The sequence below is a fragment of the Haplochromis burtoni genome, unplaced genomic scaffold, assembly GCF_018398535.1.
Source record: "Haplochromis burtoni strain Fernald_Lab_line unplaced genomic scaffold, NCSU_Asbu1 Contig_48, whole genome shotgun sequence".
NCBI lineage: Eukaryota > Metazoa > Chordata > Actinopteri > Cichliformes > Cichlidae > Haplochromis > Haplochromis burtoni.
In genome coordinates this window covers 195,597-213,488 of record NW_024582409.1, presented here as the reverse complement: position 1 = coordinate 213,488, position 17,892 = coordinate 195,597, and the positions used below count along the sequence as shown (strand labels likewise).

General features: G+C 40.0%; 2 protein-coding genes across 5 annotated transcripts in view; one reads left to right on the top strand and one right to left on the bottom strand.

Moving 5' to 3' along the window:
• ppp1r9ala (protein phosphatase 1 regulatory subunit 9A-like A) overlaps window positions 1-11,311 on the top strand; it is a 26,265-nt gene extending 14,954 nt beyond the window's left edge. Inside the window, exons 5-20 of one of the 3 annotated variants that reach the window (XM_042220389.1) lie at window positions 352-456; window positions 831-966; window positions 2,142-2,300; window positions 2,397-2,450; window positions 3,541-3,770; window positions 4,633-4,729; window positions 4,819-4,948; window positions 5,077-5,228; window positions 5,523-5,847; window positions 5,935-5,992; window positions 6,079-6,150; window positions 6,469-6,670; window positions 7,169-7,213; window positions 8,041-8,157; window positions 8,993-9,181; window positions 10,169-11,311. In XM_042220389.1, the coding sequence (XP_042076323.1) occupies window positions 352-456; window positions 831-966; window positions 2,142-2,300; window positions 2,397-2,450; window positions 3,541-3,770; window positions 4,633-4,729; window positions 4,819-4,948; window positions 5,077-5,228; window positions 5,523-5,847; window positions 5,935-5,992; window positions 6,079-6,150; window positions 6,469-6,670; window positions 7,169-7,213; window positions 8,041-8,157; window positions 8,993-9,181; window positions 10,169-10,327 (2,230 nt within the window). In that variant the 3' untranslated portion in view covers window positions 10,328-11,311. The remainder of the gene's footprint in view (window positions 1-351; window positions 457-830; window positions 967-2,141; window positions 2,301-2,396; window positions 2,451-3,540; window positions 3,771-4,632; window positions 4,730-4,818; window positions 4,949-5,076; window positions 5,229-5,522; window positions 5,848-5,934; window positions 5,993-6,078; window positions 6,151-6,468; window positions 6,671-7,168; window positions 7,214-8,040; window positions 8,158-8,992; window positions 9,182-10,168) is intronic. The other 2 variants (XM_005921497.3, XM_005921498.2) reach the window with 2 other exon arrangements.
• Window positions 10,896-17,892, bottom strand: pdk1 (pyruvate dehydrogenase kinase, isozyme 1). 2 transcript variants are annotated; one of them, XM_005921501.2, is made up of 11 exons: window positions 17,409-17,887; window positions 16,213-16,354; window positions 16,039-16,110; window positions 15,765-15,949; window positions 14,822-14,911; window positions 14,637-14,714; window positions 14,440-14,516; window positions 14,245-14,343; window positions 14,008-14,118; window positions 13,539-13,652; window positions 10,896-13,439 (listed from the first exon to the last, which is right to left on the bottom strand). In XM_005921501.2, exons 1-11 carry the CDS (start codon window positions 17,515-17,517, stop codon window positions 13,299-13,301), a joined length of 1,218 nt encoding a protein of 405 aa, XP_005921563.1. In that variant the 5' UTR covers window positions 17,518-17,887; the 3' UTR covers window positions 10,896-13,298. The 2 variants fall into 2 exon arrangements, with proteins under 2 accessions (XP_005921563.1, XP_005921562.1); XM_005921500.3 differs by having other exon boundaries at window positions 14,008-14,343; window positions 17,409-17,892.

Here is a 17,892-nt window from a genome sequence, read left to right as displayed (position 1 = left end):
GAGGATCATCAGGGGGTCCTTTTGTCCCTCTGTGGGGGGATACTCCCACTAGGTTTATATCTGGGACTCTCCACCATTTGACCTTAGAACTGAAGAAGCTTCTCGGATGAGAGGTGAAACGTCTTCAAGCAACTTAAAGAAGTCCAGACACTTTTCTTTGCAAGCTCCTTTGACAACGAAGCTAATGGAAATACTCAAGAAATTCTCCACTTTAGTAATCGTTTGGTTTCTGTTTGTTGTGATATTTAGATGTGTTTTATTGTCATCTAAAGAAGGGGTGTGTAATAGAACTCCCCATTTGAAGTACTTTGAAATACTCCATTTTGTGATCACCTCATTTTCTGTCTTTAGCATTCAGGTCAATGACCAGATAGTGGAGGTGGATGGTATCAGTCTGGTGGGAGTCACTCAACTGTTTGCTGCCACAGTGCTAAAGAACACCAAAGGCACAGTCAGGTCAGTTCAAACTCCAAAACTTTAATTAAAAACAACTTTAGTTAAAATACCTTACTGGTAACAAGAATGTATCGCTGTTATCTTAAAATATTAAAATAAAGCTAGTAGTAGAGTCTGTGTTTTTTCCCATAAGAGGTCAGAGGTGAGGTGTGTTTGTTTTCTCTTTTGAGGAAAGGTTGCACAAAGTATGCATTATATTACTGATTTATCATAGGAAAATCAAACACCCCTGCGTGACACGGGGAGGCCTGAAATGCAACCCAAAATTTGCATTTCCCCCTAGTAGGCATAACAGATGCTCTGCAGTGTGGTATTTCAAAGCAGCATGTAAAGTATCATGATAAATAGTTTACTAACAAGGTTAACATTAACAGGTTTCTGATTGGTCGGGAGAAGCCGGGAACACAAAGCGAGGTAGCCCGCCTCATAAGTGAGACACTAGAACAGGAGAAGAACCAACAGCAGCAGCAGGAAGACCTGGATGACCCGTATGAACATTCGACAGAAGAGGTGAGTCAGCTGCTCCTTCACCCCTCTCATATCTTTAAGGGATTAATCATTGGTCATCCTTATGCTATATTGTTGTCACGTGGGATGAAAGATAGAGATGTGAAAATTCCCATAGTGATGACATGACATCATTAAAGTACTGTGAACAGAAATTGTAAAACCATGTTGTACATCAGACCGTCCAAAGAAAAATTAAGCGTCTGCTGCTTGAAAACTGGTAATTATTATAAAGCTCACATGCCACGATAATAGCACTATCTCCTTTTGCCACGCCCTGACCTATCCCACTCAGCTCAACCAGCAAATGAGCAGCTGGCTGTGAGTAAACCATGTGTCACCATTCGGCTGTGTTGGAAAGTGTTCATTTAACTACCGTCTGTCTGCTGGAGTTGTGAAATGTTTGCTTTCTGAAGTTCAAGCTGCCACAGGCCTGAGCTTTTGCAGCAGAGAGAGCGAGAGGATATGCAGTGCAAACAGGAGGTTTTCAGGCACTTTTTTAAAGTGATCCACATTGTTCTTAATTTTTTTTTTTTTTTGACTCATTCTAAGATGGATTAAATTCATTCACTTAATTTTAAACACTGTACTCTTATCAAGCATAGCAACCCCCCCTTTTTTTTTAAAGCTCCATGTTTTAAGGGTTGATTCTGAGAAAAAGGAGCACAAAATTCCAGTATTCATTTAATTATTCATTTAATTCATAGCAGTTGCTCACGCTGTAACAGTTCTAAAACTGAGCAGTACAGCTGTCCAGAATGTCACATCCACTTCCAGTGATTTCCCATGTGGAGCTGTTAATGGCAGTTTAAGCATGCTTGAATGGTGAATTCACCTCTTTGTTTGTGATCAGTTAATGATCACGTCATTAGGCTTGGCTCAAAAATAAATAAATGCAAGTGACATTTTCTTTCCTTGAGATATTCTTTTTCTTTTGTTTAAATTAATTTCTTTGAAAGAAAAGCCAAGGTATGAACTAAAATTGTGTCATCATAGTATTTACATTTGTTACTGCAGATGGGTGTAGTCAACCTACAGGTGTTTGAATATGATAAAATAATTACAGTGTTTCTTCCAGACATTGGGATCATTGTTGACACATGCTAACCTTTGTCCTGTGCACAGAGGGTGTGTTGCTATTGGCAATATCAAATGTCATGTGTGATATCACATTTTAGGAGGACCGGTATGAAGACGACGATGGAATGGATGAAAGGATTCTGGGATCCAATTTCTCTCCTGGGCGAAATGTAGAGGTGTTTGAACTCCCTGATTCGGAGTCCCTGTTTATGCCGACCAACATGAACAGCTCTCAGATGGCCTTCAAGTTTAAAGAGGTATTACTATCGACATTTGGTTATTTAAAGTTAATACTCAAGTGTTTAATGAACATAATGTAGGTAACAAAATATTCAATTTTCTTTTTCCCCCAGCTCCAGCTCAAACACAACATTGCCACAGCTGAAATAAACCAGTTAAAAGAAAAGGTATGGTGAAGCTCTTGATGTAACATATAACATAATACAGTAGTAATAAAAACTTAAGTTTAAATAATATGTAACATGCTATTTTTATTTAAAAAAAGAAACCAAAATAGAAAAAGTTGAGTTTCTTTTATTGCTCACCCATGTCTGCAATAATATGTATTTATTTATTTATGTATTTATTTTTGGCCAGATTTTTAAGTTATCATCTCAGAAGTCTGAGTTAGTAAACCTTACATACCCCAAAGTTTGACTTGTGGAGGAAAAAAAAAACACATTCAGAATTTGTGACGTGTGTCTTTTTAGTCAGTATTTAACAAATAAAATAACACTGCTCATCTATTAAGTTATTTTACCAACCCCAACTAAGGCTACGTTCACACTGCAGGCGAAAGCGCATCAAATCAGATTTTTTTTTTTTTTGACCCTATGCGACCCATATCCGATCATGCTATGACAGTGTGAACGGCACAAATCCGATATTTTCAAATCCGATCTGGGTCACTTTCGTATGTGGTCCTGAATCCGATACATATCCGATGTTTTAGAAAGCGACTGCTGTGTGAATGGTCAAGTCGCATTAAATCCGTCTTTTACATCACTGACACAAGACAGACGCCAATTATCAGCGCCGGAGAAGACATCACGAACGCTTCCTGGCCATCCCGTGTAGATGTCAGTGAAACTGTTGGGAAGACAACGTGAACATTTTATTTGTACTGTATAATCTGCAGATTCTGACAGAAATCTGCAACTATCCTTTGAAGCACCGCTCCTCTAAAACAGCAATAAGGATAATTATTAGGTTATCTACATTATTATGTAAATAACTTAAAGCAAAAATTGGGAAAAGTAAAGTCCGAAGTCTTTATATTAACGGCCATCAGTTAAACAATATTGTTTGCTCTTGGTCTAAACAGAGTGCGTTGTGTGTGACGTCTTCTTTTGCGCATGTGGGCCGCGTTTGCTGTTGCATTTTTATTTGTAGTGTGAACGAGCAGACAAAAAAAATCGGATTTGATCAAAAAATCGGAATTGAGCATCAAGACCTGCAGTGTGAACGTAGCCTAACATTCACCATCTCTCTGCACAGCTAATGGCAGCAGAGGAGGATAAATCGGTGTGGGAAGCCAGGGAGTCTGAACTGGAGCTTAAGATTGAGGAGAATAATGACAAGATCCTTAAGCTGGAGAATTACTGGCTGGAAGCCCAGGCTCTGTGTAAGACTGTGAATGAACAATTAGCTGAGACTCAGACCCAGTATGAGACCCTGGACAAGAAGTACAACAAAGCCAAGAAACTGCTTAAGGATTACCAGCAAAAGTAAGTTTGTCATAAATTACAAAACACTGTTTAAAAAAACCATCGCTGTTGAATTCAGATGTTTATAAAAGTTGGTTTAAGTTGGTCAAATCTGATTGAAGCAGTTCATGAGCAAATGCGAGAAGGATGCCTTTCTGTTGTTTCAAACTATAGAATTGTTATTACAGGATATACAGATAATACCAGTTGTGAACTGAACATTTGAAATTGCATACATTGAGCTCCCCAATTGTGATTTGATCACCCACAATGCCTGTTAGCACCAAATATGAACAGAGCTTAACAGTGTAACTGGAAGCAAGTACTAGAGGGAGCCAGGGGGATTTCCAGTAACAACACAGTACTTTACAACCAAATGGACATTTATTAACAGCCATACTGTTACGTTATAACGGAGGTATTTCACTATCTTCGTTTTATACAGAGTGCATTATCAAAACACCCAGAAGGCAATCGTTTGCGGTGCATCTTAAAATATTTTTTGGAAAACTGTTTTGGTCTAAGAGAGTCGTCTGAGAGTGTGTGACAGCAAATAATGTCTCTGTGTTGTGTGGGAGAGTGCTTATTTATTATTTGCATGGATTTACATCACTGACGTCGCTTGAGATCAACCATGTAACTCAGGGATGGTGGGAAGATGTTGGAAAAGAGTATATGTGTAAATTAAGAGTATATGTATTTGTGTCTATGCATTAAAAAACAACAGAAAAAACAGTTGGGTCTAAACTTAGCCTCTTATTTTGTGATCCTCCGCAGAAAATATCTCTGTGGAATTGCATGGTTTAGTGATAATCACATAAAACTGAACATGTTTATAAGCTTAAATCCTGATGGGAGCCACATTTCCTTGTTTCCTCCCCAGAGAGATTGACTTTGTGAAGAGAGAGGAGGAACTGAAAAAAAGTCTAGATGAAAAAGACAAGTGGTACAAGGAGCAGCTGGAGAGCTTGCAGAACAGAGTAAGACTGCAGCTCAAAAAATAAATGCTTATATATAACCAGACTTGTAAGATACTGAAATGAACCAGAGTGTGATGCTTTGTCCACAGATAGCTGTCCTGGAGTCCAGAGGAGCTCAGTCAGCTTTGGAGAGTCAGATTGTTCAGGAATCTGCTGCAGAGGATAGACTGAGCAGCCAGCACTCGGTCACACACACACAGTCTGTTGACTCAAATCTAGGTACCAAAACTGAAGTGTACATGTCACACTTTTATTTTGAGATCTGTAAATCATTCATAAGTACAAATAAACTCTGAACTCTTGTAAATTGCTGAAAAGGTGTGCATTCGTTTTTTTCTCTGCTATAGAAAAAGACTGGAGTGAGCTGCTTCCTGAAACGGAGCGCCTGAACACCAGTGCACACAGAGAAAAGGCCCTGTTGGCTCAGAAGTCCAGGCGTCAGCCTCCGTCTCGGAGCAAACTGAAGGAGAGTCTTGCTGTGGCTTCGTCATACTCACAGGTCTGAAAGAAAAAGCTTGTGATCCTGTCAAAGAGCATAATATCGGCATGTGATTGAACTGTAAGCCATGTGAGACCACTTCTGTCCAGAAGATGTTTAAACATACTGACAGGCTAGGGAATGTTGTTCTTTTTCTCTTTTTTTAATAAACAATATAATAGTGCGCCATTATACTGAGACAGACAACAGCCAAACATTACTTGGAGGCAGAGCTTATATAAAGCTATTATATAAATAGCTTTTATCCCCTCTTCCTTGCATTGTCCTTGTAAATTATGGTTTTGGTCCCAACAGGAAAGTGACGGCGAGGACGAGCAGGAGGAGCTACAATCTCCCTGCAGGAGGAGGTCCATCCAGGAGAGTCTGTCCCTCCCAGTGCCGGTCTTCTATCCTGGGAATGGACAGAAAGATGATCCAGGCGAGACTAGAGATGGTTCCAGGAGTAAAGGAGAGCATTCCAATAGCCCATCTCTGTCCCCATCACAGGGAGAGAGTGTTGAAAGCATTGAAAGTTCCTCTTTGTCGCCCCAAAAACACAGCTCATCACCACAGTCTCCTTCTGGTATCACACGAAATGCGAAGAAGAGGGAGTCCAAAGGCAAGATCAAAGATTCCAAAGGTATGCAAGGTCTGTTTTGAGATGTGTGGAATAGCAAGGCTTTTTCTTGCATTGCTCCCAAGACTGAAATTTATTGCTTCATTACAGAGGAGTTTAATGAGCCTTCAAGTGGAGGAAAGCCTAAAAGAAGATTTCCAGACTTTGGGTAAATATCCAAATCAATCACTATTGTATGTGTAAGCTTTTGGCTTTTTAAACTAACTAAATGAATGTTTCCAATGATCGAAACAGGGGTCTCAGGAAGTCGGGTGGAAAAGGAAGAAAACATGAGAAAGATGCAATGAGGGCATCTTTGGACAGCAGGTATTTTATGGCTACTCACAGTTGAATCTAGTTTATAAAAAAAATGAATATATTTGAAAAAGTCTGATTTGTTTATGGGGACGTTGCTTTTGCCACATTGGAAGGTGAACAAGATTTTAATTTTGCAGTATTTATAGAAATCCTGTTTGGTTTTCTTCATTGTTGATTCCAAATCTTCCAAAGGTTTGCTTGCTCATTGCTCAAATAGCTGGTGTTTATTAACAATTATTAATTTTATAGAATGTGGCACATTTTCAGCATAAACACGTGTAAGTTTGTGTCTCTCTAATTACATTTAAACTTTTCTTTTATGACCAGGGGCTCAGCAGAGTTACTAGAGGAATCTGGAGGGAACCTGTCCCCTGCTGAATCAATGACCTCCATCCCCACCTGTATGCCTTTCTCCTGGTTTGGAGACAAAGACAGGGACCGAGACAGAGAGCCCTCTTCCTCCAGCAACAGCCTGGCATATGCTGCCAATGAAACTGGCAGCGAGCAAAGTCAAGATCGCAAGAATAAGGTATGAAGTTCCTGAAAATGTATGTAAAGAAGTAAATGTGGAATCTAGAGAAAATATTTGTATCGAGCACAGCCTTAATAGATTAACACTGTTTTATGGAATTTCACTTGAACTTGAAAGAGTGACCAGCTCTCAGTACTGATGGCTTGACTGTAGTCTTATCATTATTATATAAAACAGTGTTAGGCTGACTTCCTGTTGTGGGCTTGTTCTTCAGATACACTGTGCTTTCCAAAGGCTCTAATAAGTAGATCCACGAGTTTGCCATTAGAGAGACACATCAGTGAGGGATTTGGTTCCCTTTTCAGTAACTTTGGAAGTAGTGACACATCAGCTGCCCCCAGTGAAAAGTCTGATTTTCATTTAAGGCTGTGTGGTTGGATTATTCCCAGAATGCTCTTTAATGAGATCATGATCGCACCAAAAGGAGATTACTGGGAAAAAATTTGCTTTTGGTTCTATTGCTGTGTGCTTTATGGCATTTTTTCCTTTAAACAGACAAATCTCTCCTGGTCCTCTTTATTCAGTCGCTCGTTAGATTTGGTACAGTATGCACATTTTTGTTTCACCTTTGGTTTTAGATGACACAGTAGAGAAATACTAACAATCATAGCTCTGGATGCCTAAATTCTCACCTCAGCTGCATCCCATGTATAGTGCACAGTTTTATTTTGTGTTTTTTGTAGTGGGTATGTGGTACTGTTTCAGGAAACTTTTGTCTAATTTTCCTTCGTTATAGCTGAGAGAGCCTTCTGGCTTTTATTAAATGAAACGGAGACGCCAAAACTAGTTTCCAGGGACTGTTGCGCTGGCTAATCAGAAATCTACTCAGAGATTTGTGTGAAAATCCAGCACTCACTGCTACCTTGTAACTAACAGTCTTAAAATTTAACTGCATATGAACTTGCTCTTAGTTGGTGCAACAACCTGGAGGCCTGGATAAAAATTCCCTCTCTCTAAATTTAACCCAGAGTTGAGTCTGCATTATATCTAAGAATGATCCAAGCATCAAATTAATTAAAACATTACCCCATACCTGAATAATTGTGTGTTTGTGTTCTAGTGTCAGCTGTGGTAGTTCAGAAGTTGTCGATGTAGTTTTGGTGGTGGATTGGTGTTAGTCTAGCAGCTTCAGTACTTCTTACATAGTCAATCCTTCCACATGTTGAAGATCACAGTCAATCAATGCCTATAATCAATGACATGGACTGCTGCCATAGTAATAAGATTAAATCTTAATTTCAGTCTTAAGCGAGACAACCTAGCTTTTAACCCTCATACTTAATGCTGTTTGTTTGCCTCTCGTAAAGAACTGCTGAGTGGTGCTGTGTTACTCTAGTAAACAAGTTCCTTGTTTCCACTTGTTCCAGAGTTTTTCAGTCATAGATGATTCTAACCCTGCCAGTCCCAGTTCAGACATCTCTGGGTTAGTTGCTGAACCCAATCTGTCTGGGCGCTCACACACTTTAATCTTCTCTTCCAGCGAGGTGAGTGCTCTCCTTGTTGCACAGTCACAAAAGCCGTGTGGGACGCCTTGATGCTGCTGAAAGGGGACATTCTCAAGCATGCTCTTTGAGCTTCGCCCTCCTTTCATAGTACAGATTAAGTCATGAATGGAGAGGGAATATAAGAGAGCTGCATGTGTGCTTGTTAAATCTTTTTGTTTTGTGTTACAGTGAGTCTTGTGGCTTAGCTTTTTCTGTTAGCTGATGTTAATAGTTTGAACTTGTGCAACCAGTGCTTCGTTTGTTGTTTTTTGTTTTTTTACAAGCTTTGGCAGCACACAGAACCTTGTTGACTGCTCTGCTGCCTGTTGAGTGATGTTTCACTGTCTGTTTTTTCTGATGTCGTCAATTCTTTTCAGGTGTCTCAGGAAAACATAAAGACATTGACATGCATCAGAGTGTTGTTGGTACTTTGCTGTCTTTGCACGCTTTTGTTTTTCTCTCTGAGCTAGATTAGGAAATGCAAATCAACTCGTAGAACATGTCCGTTTGTTGGCTTTCCTCGGGTGTCTCGACCAGCTTATAATTCCTGGCAAAATTTTCTCACCTACACAAAGTTGCAATTTTAGCTTGCTGACATTTTTAGATTTGTTGCTCAACACCCATCACTATACTTTGCATTACACAAGGCAACACAAGCCCATGGCATTATTTAGTCGATGAACATGAACTATACATCTTTATTCTGTATAATGTATTTTCCCAGCATTTCGAGTCATAATCTTTAAAAAAAACAAAACACGTGGCCCAAAAAAAAAGGTGCAAGAAGCAACAGTATGAGGATTTTAATATTTGTTAATATCTGTTTCCTCTGCAGACTTTGGATGATGAACCAGCAGCCACAGGAAAAGAGTACCAGTGGCAGAACCGGCCAGTGTCTGATTGGACCAATCAACAGGTCTGTCACTGGTTGATGGGCATGAATATGGACCAGTACACACCCGAATTCACCGCTAAGGGAGTGGACGGCCAGCAGCTCTTACACTTGGACAGCGACAAATTAAAGGTAAAACACAAAATTCAAATACAGCACTTACAAATGAGTCAGTGTTGTAGATTGATCAAACAAAGTTTGTTATAGAAAAAAATCTTCAGTCAGGTCAGCCTGTGACTGCCACCTTGTGGCCAGATTTAGGTTTCACATTTCTAACGGGTGTGGGGTTAAAGTCATGTCACGAAGCGTATTAGTCAGACTGTGGTGTTTATAAGACTAAATATTTGTCTGATTTCACTGCTACATTTGCATTTCATATAACACAAGTTTGAAACTAAAATATGTTAAAAGTATATTAAAAAAAGTTGTTTCTTTGTAAAAGGGCAGCGTTAGAGCTGATTCAGACTTCTGCAGTGAATCTTTGTGGAGCCTACGATATAACCTGTGTAAGAGGCCAACATCGTGGACAGCATTTATGGGGGTGGGTGTGTGGCATAAATGCCTTGTGGTCATCACCTGGTGTTTTATATTCAATGGCAGCTCATAGAAACAAATAAAACTCCAGGACTTGTTTCCCTCCTGGGTCCTCACTCTTTGATGTGGTCAGGTTTTTGTTCCTCAAGCTTTCCCACTTTGTACATTCCCTCACATGCATCCTGGTGGTTTCAGCAAACCTTCCTTTAAACATTTGCTGGCATATAGTCCTTACATTGAGGTAATGATTGTTATTTACTCAGTGATAAATTCAAAAACTGCTGTGAAAAAGTAGTCCCTAGTAGCATAGGAGGGGTTTGCAGTGACAACACACGGACGGCATCAATTTCTCCATACATCCACAGTTAGCGCTGTCTCTCTACTAAACATGTCAGTTTGAAGATCCCAGGTTTTTTTTGTGATATTTTCTGACAGTTAACGTAATTAAATTGTGATGAAATAAATGGTTTGAAATGTCCTAATTTTGAAATGTTTCAGTAATGGTATGGAAAATGTGGTGGAATTATATTTACCCCAAGTCTGTGCTTGATTTATTGATTTATTTTTAATTTTCTTTTCTGTCAGGCACTTGGAGTGACGAGTCAGAGTGATCGCTCAACCATCAAGAAAAAGCTGAAGGACATGCGGAAGGCCCAAGAGAAGCTGGAAAAGCAGCGGGAGAAACGAGAGAAGGAGGTTCGACGCAGTGCAAAACTGCCCCTGTCCAGTGACTCCGTCTGCTGAGGCGTCACTTCGGCGATTATGCATTGCATAAAGTTCATCAACATCACAATCCGGAGAGAAATGTTTTGTTTTGTTTGTTTGTTTGTTTTTAAAATAACGTGACATTGTCCATGCCGGCAGCCACAGAACATATCCGTGCCAGGAGCAGCCCTGTGCTGTGATTTATGTTTATACTGTTTGTTTTCTCCAAAATGCATCATCAAAATCAAATTTTAACTCAAAGATGGCAAACGTCAAAACGTTTTCCAAAAAAGAGATCCTAGCCTTTTTACCACTAAAAAGTCAGAAGTGATAATTAAAGTCTGTATTGAGACATAATGTAGTTCCTGCAGATCATGCACACATTTACCTATCGAAGTCAAATGTATACTGATTTTTTTTCTTTTTTTGTTAAAGCATTTTATATTTTTTCTAAAATGATATGCCCGTTTCAGTGTTGAACGGTTAATGTACAGCTGGATAAAAGCACTATATTTGTCTTTTAAGCTTCAAGGGGCTACAAGGTTTTAAATGTATAAATGAGTTTTATACATGTGCCTATTAACTGCATATCTTCTTTTTTTTTTAGTTTTTACTTAAATATCATTGTTCATTTTATATTATCAAAAATTTTCTACTAAGTAGAATAGCTAGGCCATCATTTTTGCTGAATGGAAAAGCAAAAAGAAATCAAGCTGGGACAAGGTGAATGCTGCTCTGCTGTCCCCAAGTCTGTGTCGTTAGTGATGCTCCATGTAAATACAAACAGCGTGCAGGTCTGCTACACGTGCACCTCACTGGTCCATTAAACAGCTTGTGACAATGACTTGTGGGAGGCGGGATTTGAGGTCTAAACAGTAAAGAGTTCACCGCGAAACCGAAGCGCTTCCTTTCCTCTCGAGCATGACTCCACGTTGCGTATCGATTGAGACATTGGACTGCAACCGCAAAATCAGAGAAATGTTTCTTGGTGTATGCAACGTCAATAAACTAATTTTCACTTTATGTGGCCTGTGTGCTTTTATGTTGCTGCGCTTTCAAAAAGCAAAGCTTGTATGCACAACAGTCTCAGGGTTAGCTTCACAGACCTGAGTCAAAACCCACCCAAGTAACGAGGTGAATATTCGACTGATTGCTTAAGATGTTGCTACAGCTTTTATACACAGCTGCAGACTATTAAAGTCTGCTTTAACCAGATGTCTGTGATGTAGCTCATCTGGCACACAATTCACAGGTGAGTGTAAAGAAAGTGATGTTATTGTCATCGTTGGTTTGCTGTAGCTGAGGCAGCTTGCAAAAGTCGTATCCAGCACTAATTTCATTCGACTAAAAATAGAGGAGGAGGAGTGAGTCTTGAGAAAGTAAAGCCATTTTTCTCTTGGACTCAGTTTGTGTGAAAACTTGTTATGAGATCACTGTGTGCAAGTCCAGTTACATTCTGACCAATACTGTCAGAGCAATAACAAACGCCTCATCGTGGCAGCACATCAGTCAATTGGCCGGATGAGTTAAACATGTGACATAAGTCTCGATCCAGCAGACGTGTGGTCTAAAACTAAAAACAGGCAGTAGTCAGTGTTTGTAACTGTTTATTGAAACTTTTGCCCCCACGGCAATGATTTCATATCTGATGCCTTCAACAGTCAAACTGCTGGTGTTACAGTTTTAATTACATACTTGACAGAAATCGGTGATCACAAATAAACAAGTTTGTCTCACCTCGACTCTGCATGCACAAAGCTATTTTAACAAAAGTAATTATCTGGAAAATAACCTACTATACTGAACATGATCCACTCAGACAACTGCAGATAGTGTAACATGGAAAACAAGGACTTTTGTCAGTTTAGCTGAATGAGCCCAAATAATACAACCACAGCACTAAAATACTGTATTAAGTTTCCTTATAGGACACAGAAGAATCATGTGGAAAAGAGTTCAAGGTTGTATCTTCTTTTAAAGCATAACAGAAAACCACAAACACTGACCCAATAAACCACACCAGCTGCAACCCTCCCAATAAATACCCCCAACATTCTCAAACTAGCATGTAAAACAAGTGCAATACAACAATTTACAGACAGCAAATCAAACCTTTTTTCCATCACGTTACTTTAACCAATACCCTGTTAGAAATGCCCTAATAAATAAACAAAAGAAACACGAGAAATGCTTAGAAGACAGCAGCTTAACAAAAAGCAAAGCTTTTAATTTCACATCAGCTGTGCTTTTCTTTCAAAGTAACAGACTCCACAAAAACAGGGGAGAGAAACTCTACGCACAGATAAACTGTAACAGGAGAAACTAAAGTTCACCGTAATTAAACCAGACAAAGGAAAAGCAGCAAAGCAAACTAAACTTTTGCTGATACCTGTAAGGACAACCTCACATAAGAGCTTTAATACATTGTCCTCCGACCCCGATGGCATTGAACCCTGCAGACCGCTTGTTTTGCAGAGACCTCTGCTAATACAAACAATACAACATGGCTTTTAAGTCTTATTCTTAAAGCATCCCAAAAATTATACATGTCCTAATAAACGCATCAGGTGATCTTTAGCTCATCAGACAAACATGACACCTTTGCAAGCTTTGTCCACCAGAGAGCGCTGACAGCTGTGCAGTACCATCTTGTTCATCATTTAAAGAGAAAACATGAATGTATGTTTAAATTGTTGATTTCTCTGCACCTGCAAGTTTTTCATGTCGAATATAAATATAAAACATAAAAAACATACAGCTTGCATTTGTTGAAACCTGGTCCTGGTAGATAACAGTTAACATTTAAGATGAATGGGGAAAACCAAGAGCTGCTGCACTTTAAAGTACTAATCATAACAAAGCCATTGTTCCATGTGGATTATATGGCACTAAAACTTTGTTCTATTATTCTTTAAGCTTTGTTTGTAAATAACTGAAGGGTTTGATGTAATTACTGCCACACGCTCACACATTCGGTTACGTCTCTTGCGCACTTTCATTTACATTTGATCTACAAGCTACGAAATGTCGTCATGTCCTTTGGCTCTTTGCTCGGGACGCACCAGTCGTCTGCCTCGTGGATGGTGTTGTAGTGTTTCCAGGCTGACTTGTTGTACACCGGGAGCCTCTCGATGGACTCTGTGGATAGTGCCTAAAATGTGATTGAAGGGGAAAGAAAAAAAAGATACTTTAGGAATGTGCTCTTCTCTCTATAAGAGGCACTAATGCTGCTTCTGTGAAACTGGGTTACCCGTATGTAGATCACAGCATCGATTCCATAACCCTCCATAGAATACAACTTGAGGTCTCCTTGAAAGTAGCGAGCGTACAGTCGTGAGATGGGCAGGCCATACCCATAACCAGCCTAAAGAGAAATGAAGCAGAGTTCATCCAGATAAAGTCTGAAACAACAGAGCAGCTCCATGACAAAGACAGCATTCACTGGAACAAAGTGACTGGCTGTGGATTTTCTCTGGAACATAGGGGAAAATTGCAGCAGTGCTTTTTGTTTTGATAGGTGGGACGTGTGAAAGCCCTGCAAAAGCCAAGTATGTGTGTCGAAAAGAAACTCTAGAACTTCAGGGCGTATACGGGATAGCTGGATACCTACCCCAGCTGTGGAGACGCTGGTACAGCTGTTTCCATTTTCAAACACTCACTGATTGATTTCTCTTTGACACTGATTCAGTCACTAGTGATGATAAATTAGGAGTATTCACCAGAGGAGCAGCACGAGATCCGTCGATGCTGGGTCTCGGAGCAGTCGAGTAAGTGTAGGTGAACAGCCTGTCGATTTTACGCAGTGGCACACCTCCTCCACGGTCGCTCACCTCACAAAGCAAACGGCATGAATAAACACAAGCTCCTCCAAAACGTACACAAAAACCTGAAAGAGTTTTCAATGCCAAGTTTGCTGCTTTAACCTTTACTGTACAGGAGTTTATCTGCACATTTACCTTGACTGTGAGATCTTCAGTTCCCAGAGCAACCTGTGTATGGATAGAAGGGTACTCCATGGCATCTCCGTATAACTCCATGGTGGCCCTCATGGCGTTCTGTGACAAGTGTTTATCCAAATGTTTAACATTGGAAAAGAGATATTTTGAAATATAAAATGCTGACATATATGAAGACAGGCTTTTAAAAAGCACCTTATAGAGTTCAAACACCATGTGATACAGATGAGATGGAACATAGACCATGGTGACAGGTTTCCCCTTCTCTTTGGCTATCAGGACAAACAGATGATTGGAAAACATTTGATTACGTTACAATTCATTCATTAACCAGTTCAAAGAGCGGCATCATTGAAACTGTTTGTGTTGTTTCTTCTAACTACATAAATTACCATTGAATTCCTCCAGGACCAGCTCAGGAGAGTTCATGTAATACCGATCACAAAGGTTTCTTGCATTTTCGTAGGCATCTACAAGGAAGTGGTTTGTTTTTGTTACATGGCGCTTGCAAACTGGAAGAACAGCATAGATTAACACTTTTCTCCGGCATGTTTCTATAAATATAAGAAAGTCTCACCTCTGATAACCTCGCTGACCCGACAGTGTGGATCAATACTGCCAATCTGTTTGGGGTGTGCAGGATTCACCTTCCCTCCAAAGAGCAGAGCTACAGAAAAAAAAAACACACAACATGAACATTGTGAAGTCTTAATACTTACTGATATTTGTCTCTGTAAGTTCAGGGTTTCATGTGAGACCTTTTGATTAGAGCTAAAACAAAACTGATGAGCAGTACCATCCTGAGGGGACCTGAGCCGTAACGAGTTCTTCCAGTGTCACCATATGCAGGAAATTCTAATAAAAACTTTGGTTGAAATTCCATCCACTCATTGTTTATCTGGGTTCAGGTCACAGAGTCCACCCTAAGCAGATATGCCCAGACCTCCCTCTACCCATCCACCTCCTCCAATTTATCCAGGGGGACATTGAGGTGTTCCTAAGCCAGAAGAGAGCCATAAACTCTCCAGCGTGTGATAGGTCTCTTCCAGGGCCTTCTGCTGGTAGGATATACCTGAAACACCTCATGCATTGATTAGGTATCCTGGTCAGATGCCTGAACCACTTGAACTGGCTCCTTTAGATGTGGAAAAGTGGAAACTCTACTCTGAGCCCCTTCTGAATGACTCACAATATTTAGCGATGTCCAAAATAAGCCATATTTTATTTATCCATCTACAATGTTTTTATAGCGTAGCTTTACGCAAGTGAGCTTGTTTTGGTCTTTGCTGTCTGTAAATAAAACACAAGTCATTTAGTTTTCGTGCAACTGCCAGAAAATGACACTGGGTGGGGTCTGTTGATTCCTGGTTTACTGTAGCAGGAGTTTTAAAACGACACAGACAGCCTGAAACCTCAGATATCTTCTCAGCACAGAAGTCTGGCTCCTGAACCCAAGGGCTTTCATTTCCAAACAAGTACAGCTCAGCAATCACATTACAAAAAATACAACATGTGCTCACTGTGCTGGTTGAGCAGCATCCTGATGGAAATCCTGCTCATGTAGAAGCGATCCAGAAAATACTGAACATTCTGGCTGACGATGGGATCTGTGCCGTACGCCTCCTTGTACTCCACAACGCCCTGAGCCATGGTGGGAATGACATCATTGTGGCGATTTCTGATATTTATCACAGCATCTGTGAAACTAATTGAAGACATAAAAGTTAAGGAAATGCGTGAAAAGAATCTGCAGGAATAGATGAGCTGTTGCGGTGGTTAAAAGAGGAAACCTACTCATATGTGACTTTCTCGTCGTCTGCATTTTTGTCTTTGAACTCGAGAATCTCCTGAAGACTCTGCATGTACCTACATGGGGGAAAAATTATCTTTTTGTATTTCACAGACTGGCAAGAGTTAAATACTGTTAATTCGTTAAAATTAAGTGGGAAAAAAGGAGAACCTGCATACCAGCTCTGGACCAATCGGACTGATGGCGTCCTCAATAAGTTGTCTGGCAGCAAGTTAATTTCCTTCATGATGTTGGCCAGCCTCACAGGTAACTCCTGTCTGAGGAAGTTGAAGGATGTTTTCACACATGCATTTTCTGAACCTGAGAGAGAAAGAAAAGGCACATTTTTTAATAATTTTGCTTGAAAAATGGGAAACAGGTGGAGCAAGCTACTGAACATGTGCAAAGATACATATAAATACAAATATACAAGGCAAAAAATGTACTGGGAAACTGGAATACTTGGGACTGTCGGCCATTTGGTTTTGGAACTGAAGAAGCCTCTCCGATGTGAGGTGAAACGTCTTCAAGATACTTATAGAAGTCCAGTCACTTTCTTTCCCAGCTCCTTAAACTACCATGAACAGGATGACTGAGAACCTACAAAGACATCTGCTGCAGATAGTTTTTAGGCCTGGCACTTCTTTTTTGCGCCCTACTTGTCCAGTTTCCAGTTTAAACAAATGCAAGGATTACTATGAACACTAATAAAGTCTGGTCCTTAGAAGCATTACTCAAATAAATCAACACTTTTGCACAATCCTGTAAATGTAACATGATAAAAGTTTTTCCATGTCACCCACTTCTAGTTAGCATCAAGGCTGGATTACATATCAGATGCAAAACTACCCCCAAACCATTCAGGCTCCATAACCTCTTATAACTGTAAACCTTCCATAGTTTCAGCAAACTGGACCATTTTCAGTATGAAATAGAGAAAATCAACCAATCAATCAAGGGCCTAACATTCACTCTTACAGTCAAGTCTTCAAGCTTGACTTACACAGACAGGGCATATATCCCATTAGTCATGTGTTAAGAGATACTTTAAAATCCCTTCCTGTTTAATACGAGGAAGTGTAATAAGGGGAGGCTAGATGATTTTAAGAGCATCATTCGTCTTGTGAAATACATCCTTGTGGTATCAACTACCTTTACATCACAGAAGGAAAAGCCTGTGTTAGGACCGTTTGTGTGGCAGTTATCCTCGGTTTAACTTTACAGTAGTTTGTTTTTTCTATTTCCATATAGTTTCCTGGATGTGTATGAATCATACACGTTGTATGATGATTCTCCTTATTTTAGGGCAGAGTATCGTTAACGATGTAGTAAAGCATTATGTTAGTAAATATCTACTAGTCTTGCAGCTTCTTACCAAAATCCAGAAACTGCTTCATTGATAGAGGGGATGGTGAGAATTTGGAATAGTAGTCGATGTCCTTCCCTATGGACACGCTGCTCCTCAGAAACCTTAAAATCCTCATGCTGGCACGTTTTGTATTGCCTCACTTCCAGCTGTGACTGCTGCTTAATAAATAAATAAACAAACGGTACTCTTTTTTTAGGTTTAATTGCAATTAGCATCCACAGCAACAGAGCCTAGCGAGGGCTGCAGCTTGGTTTGCTAATCTGTGTTGACACAAGCTTGTTAGCTAACCTTAACAGCCTGCCAACACACAAGTAATTAATGATTTGTTTTTTCGTAATTTGGTGCAGTTTCAGCCTCCATTCTCAGAGCTTCGGCACTGTTTTCCTAAATCGCCTTTTACTTCAGCTTCTCGTGGTCGGATGCCTGGAAGACGTAGAAAATTGTCACCGTGGAAAGGAGAGTGTGCGGCCAGTAAATTCAAAGACGTCAC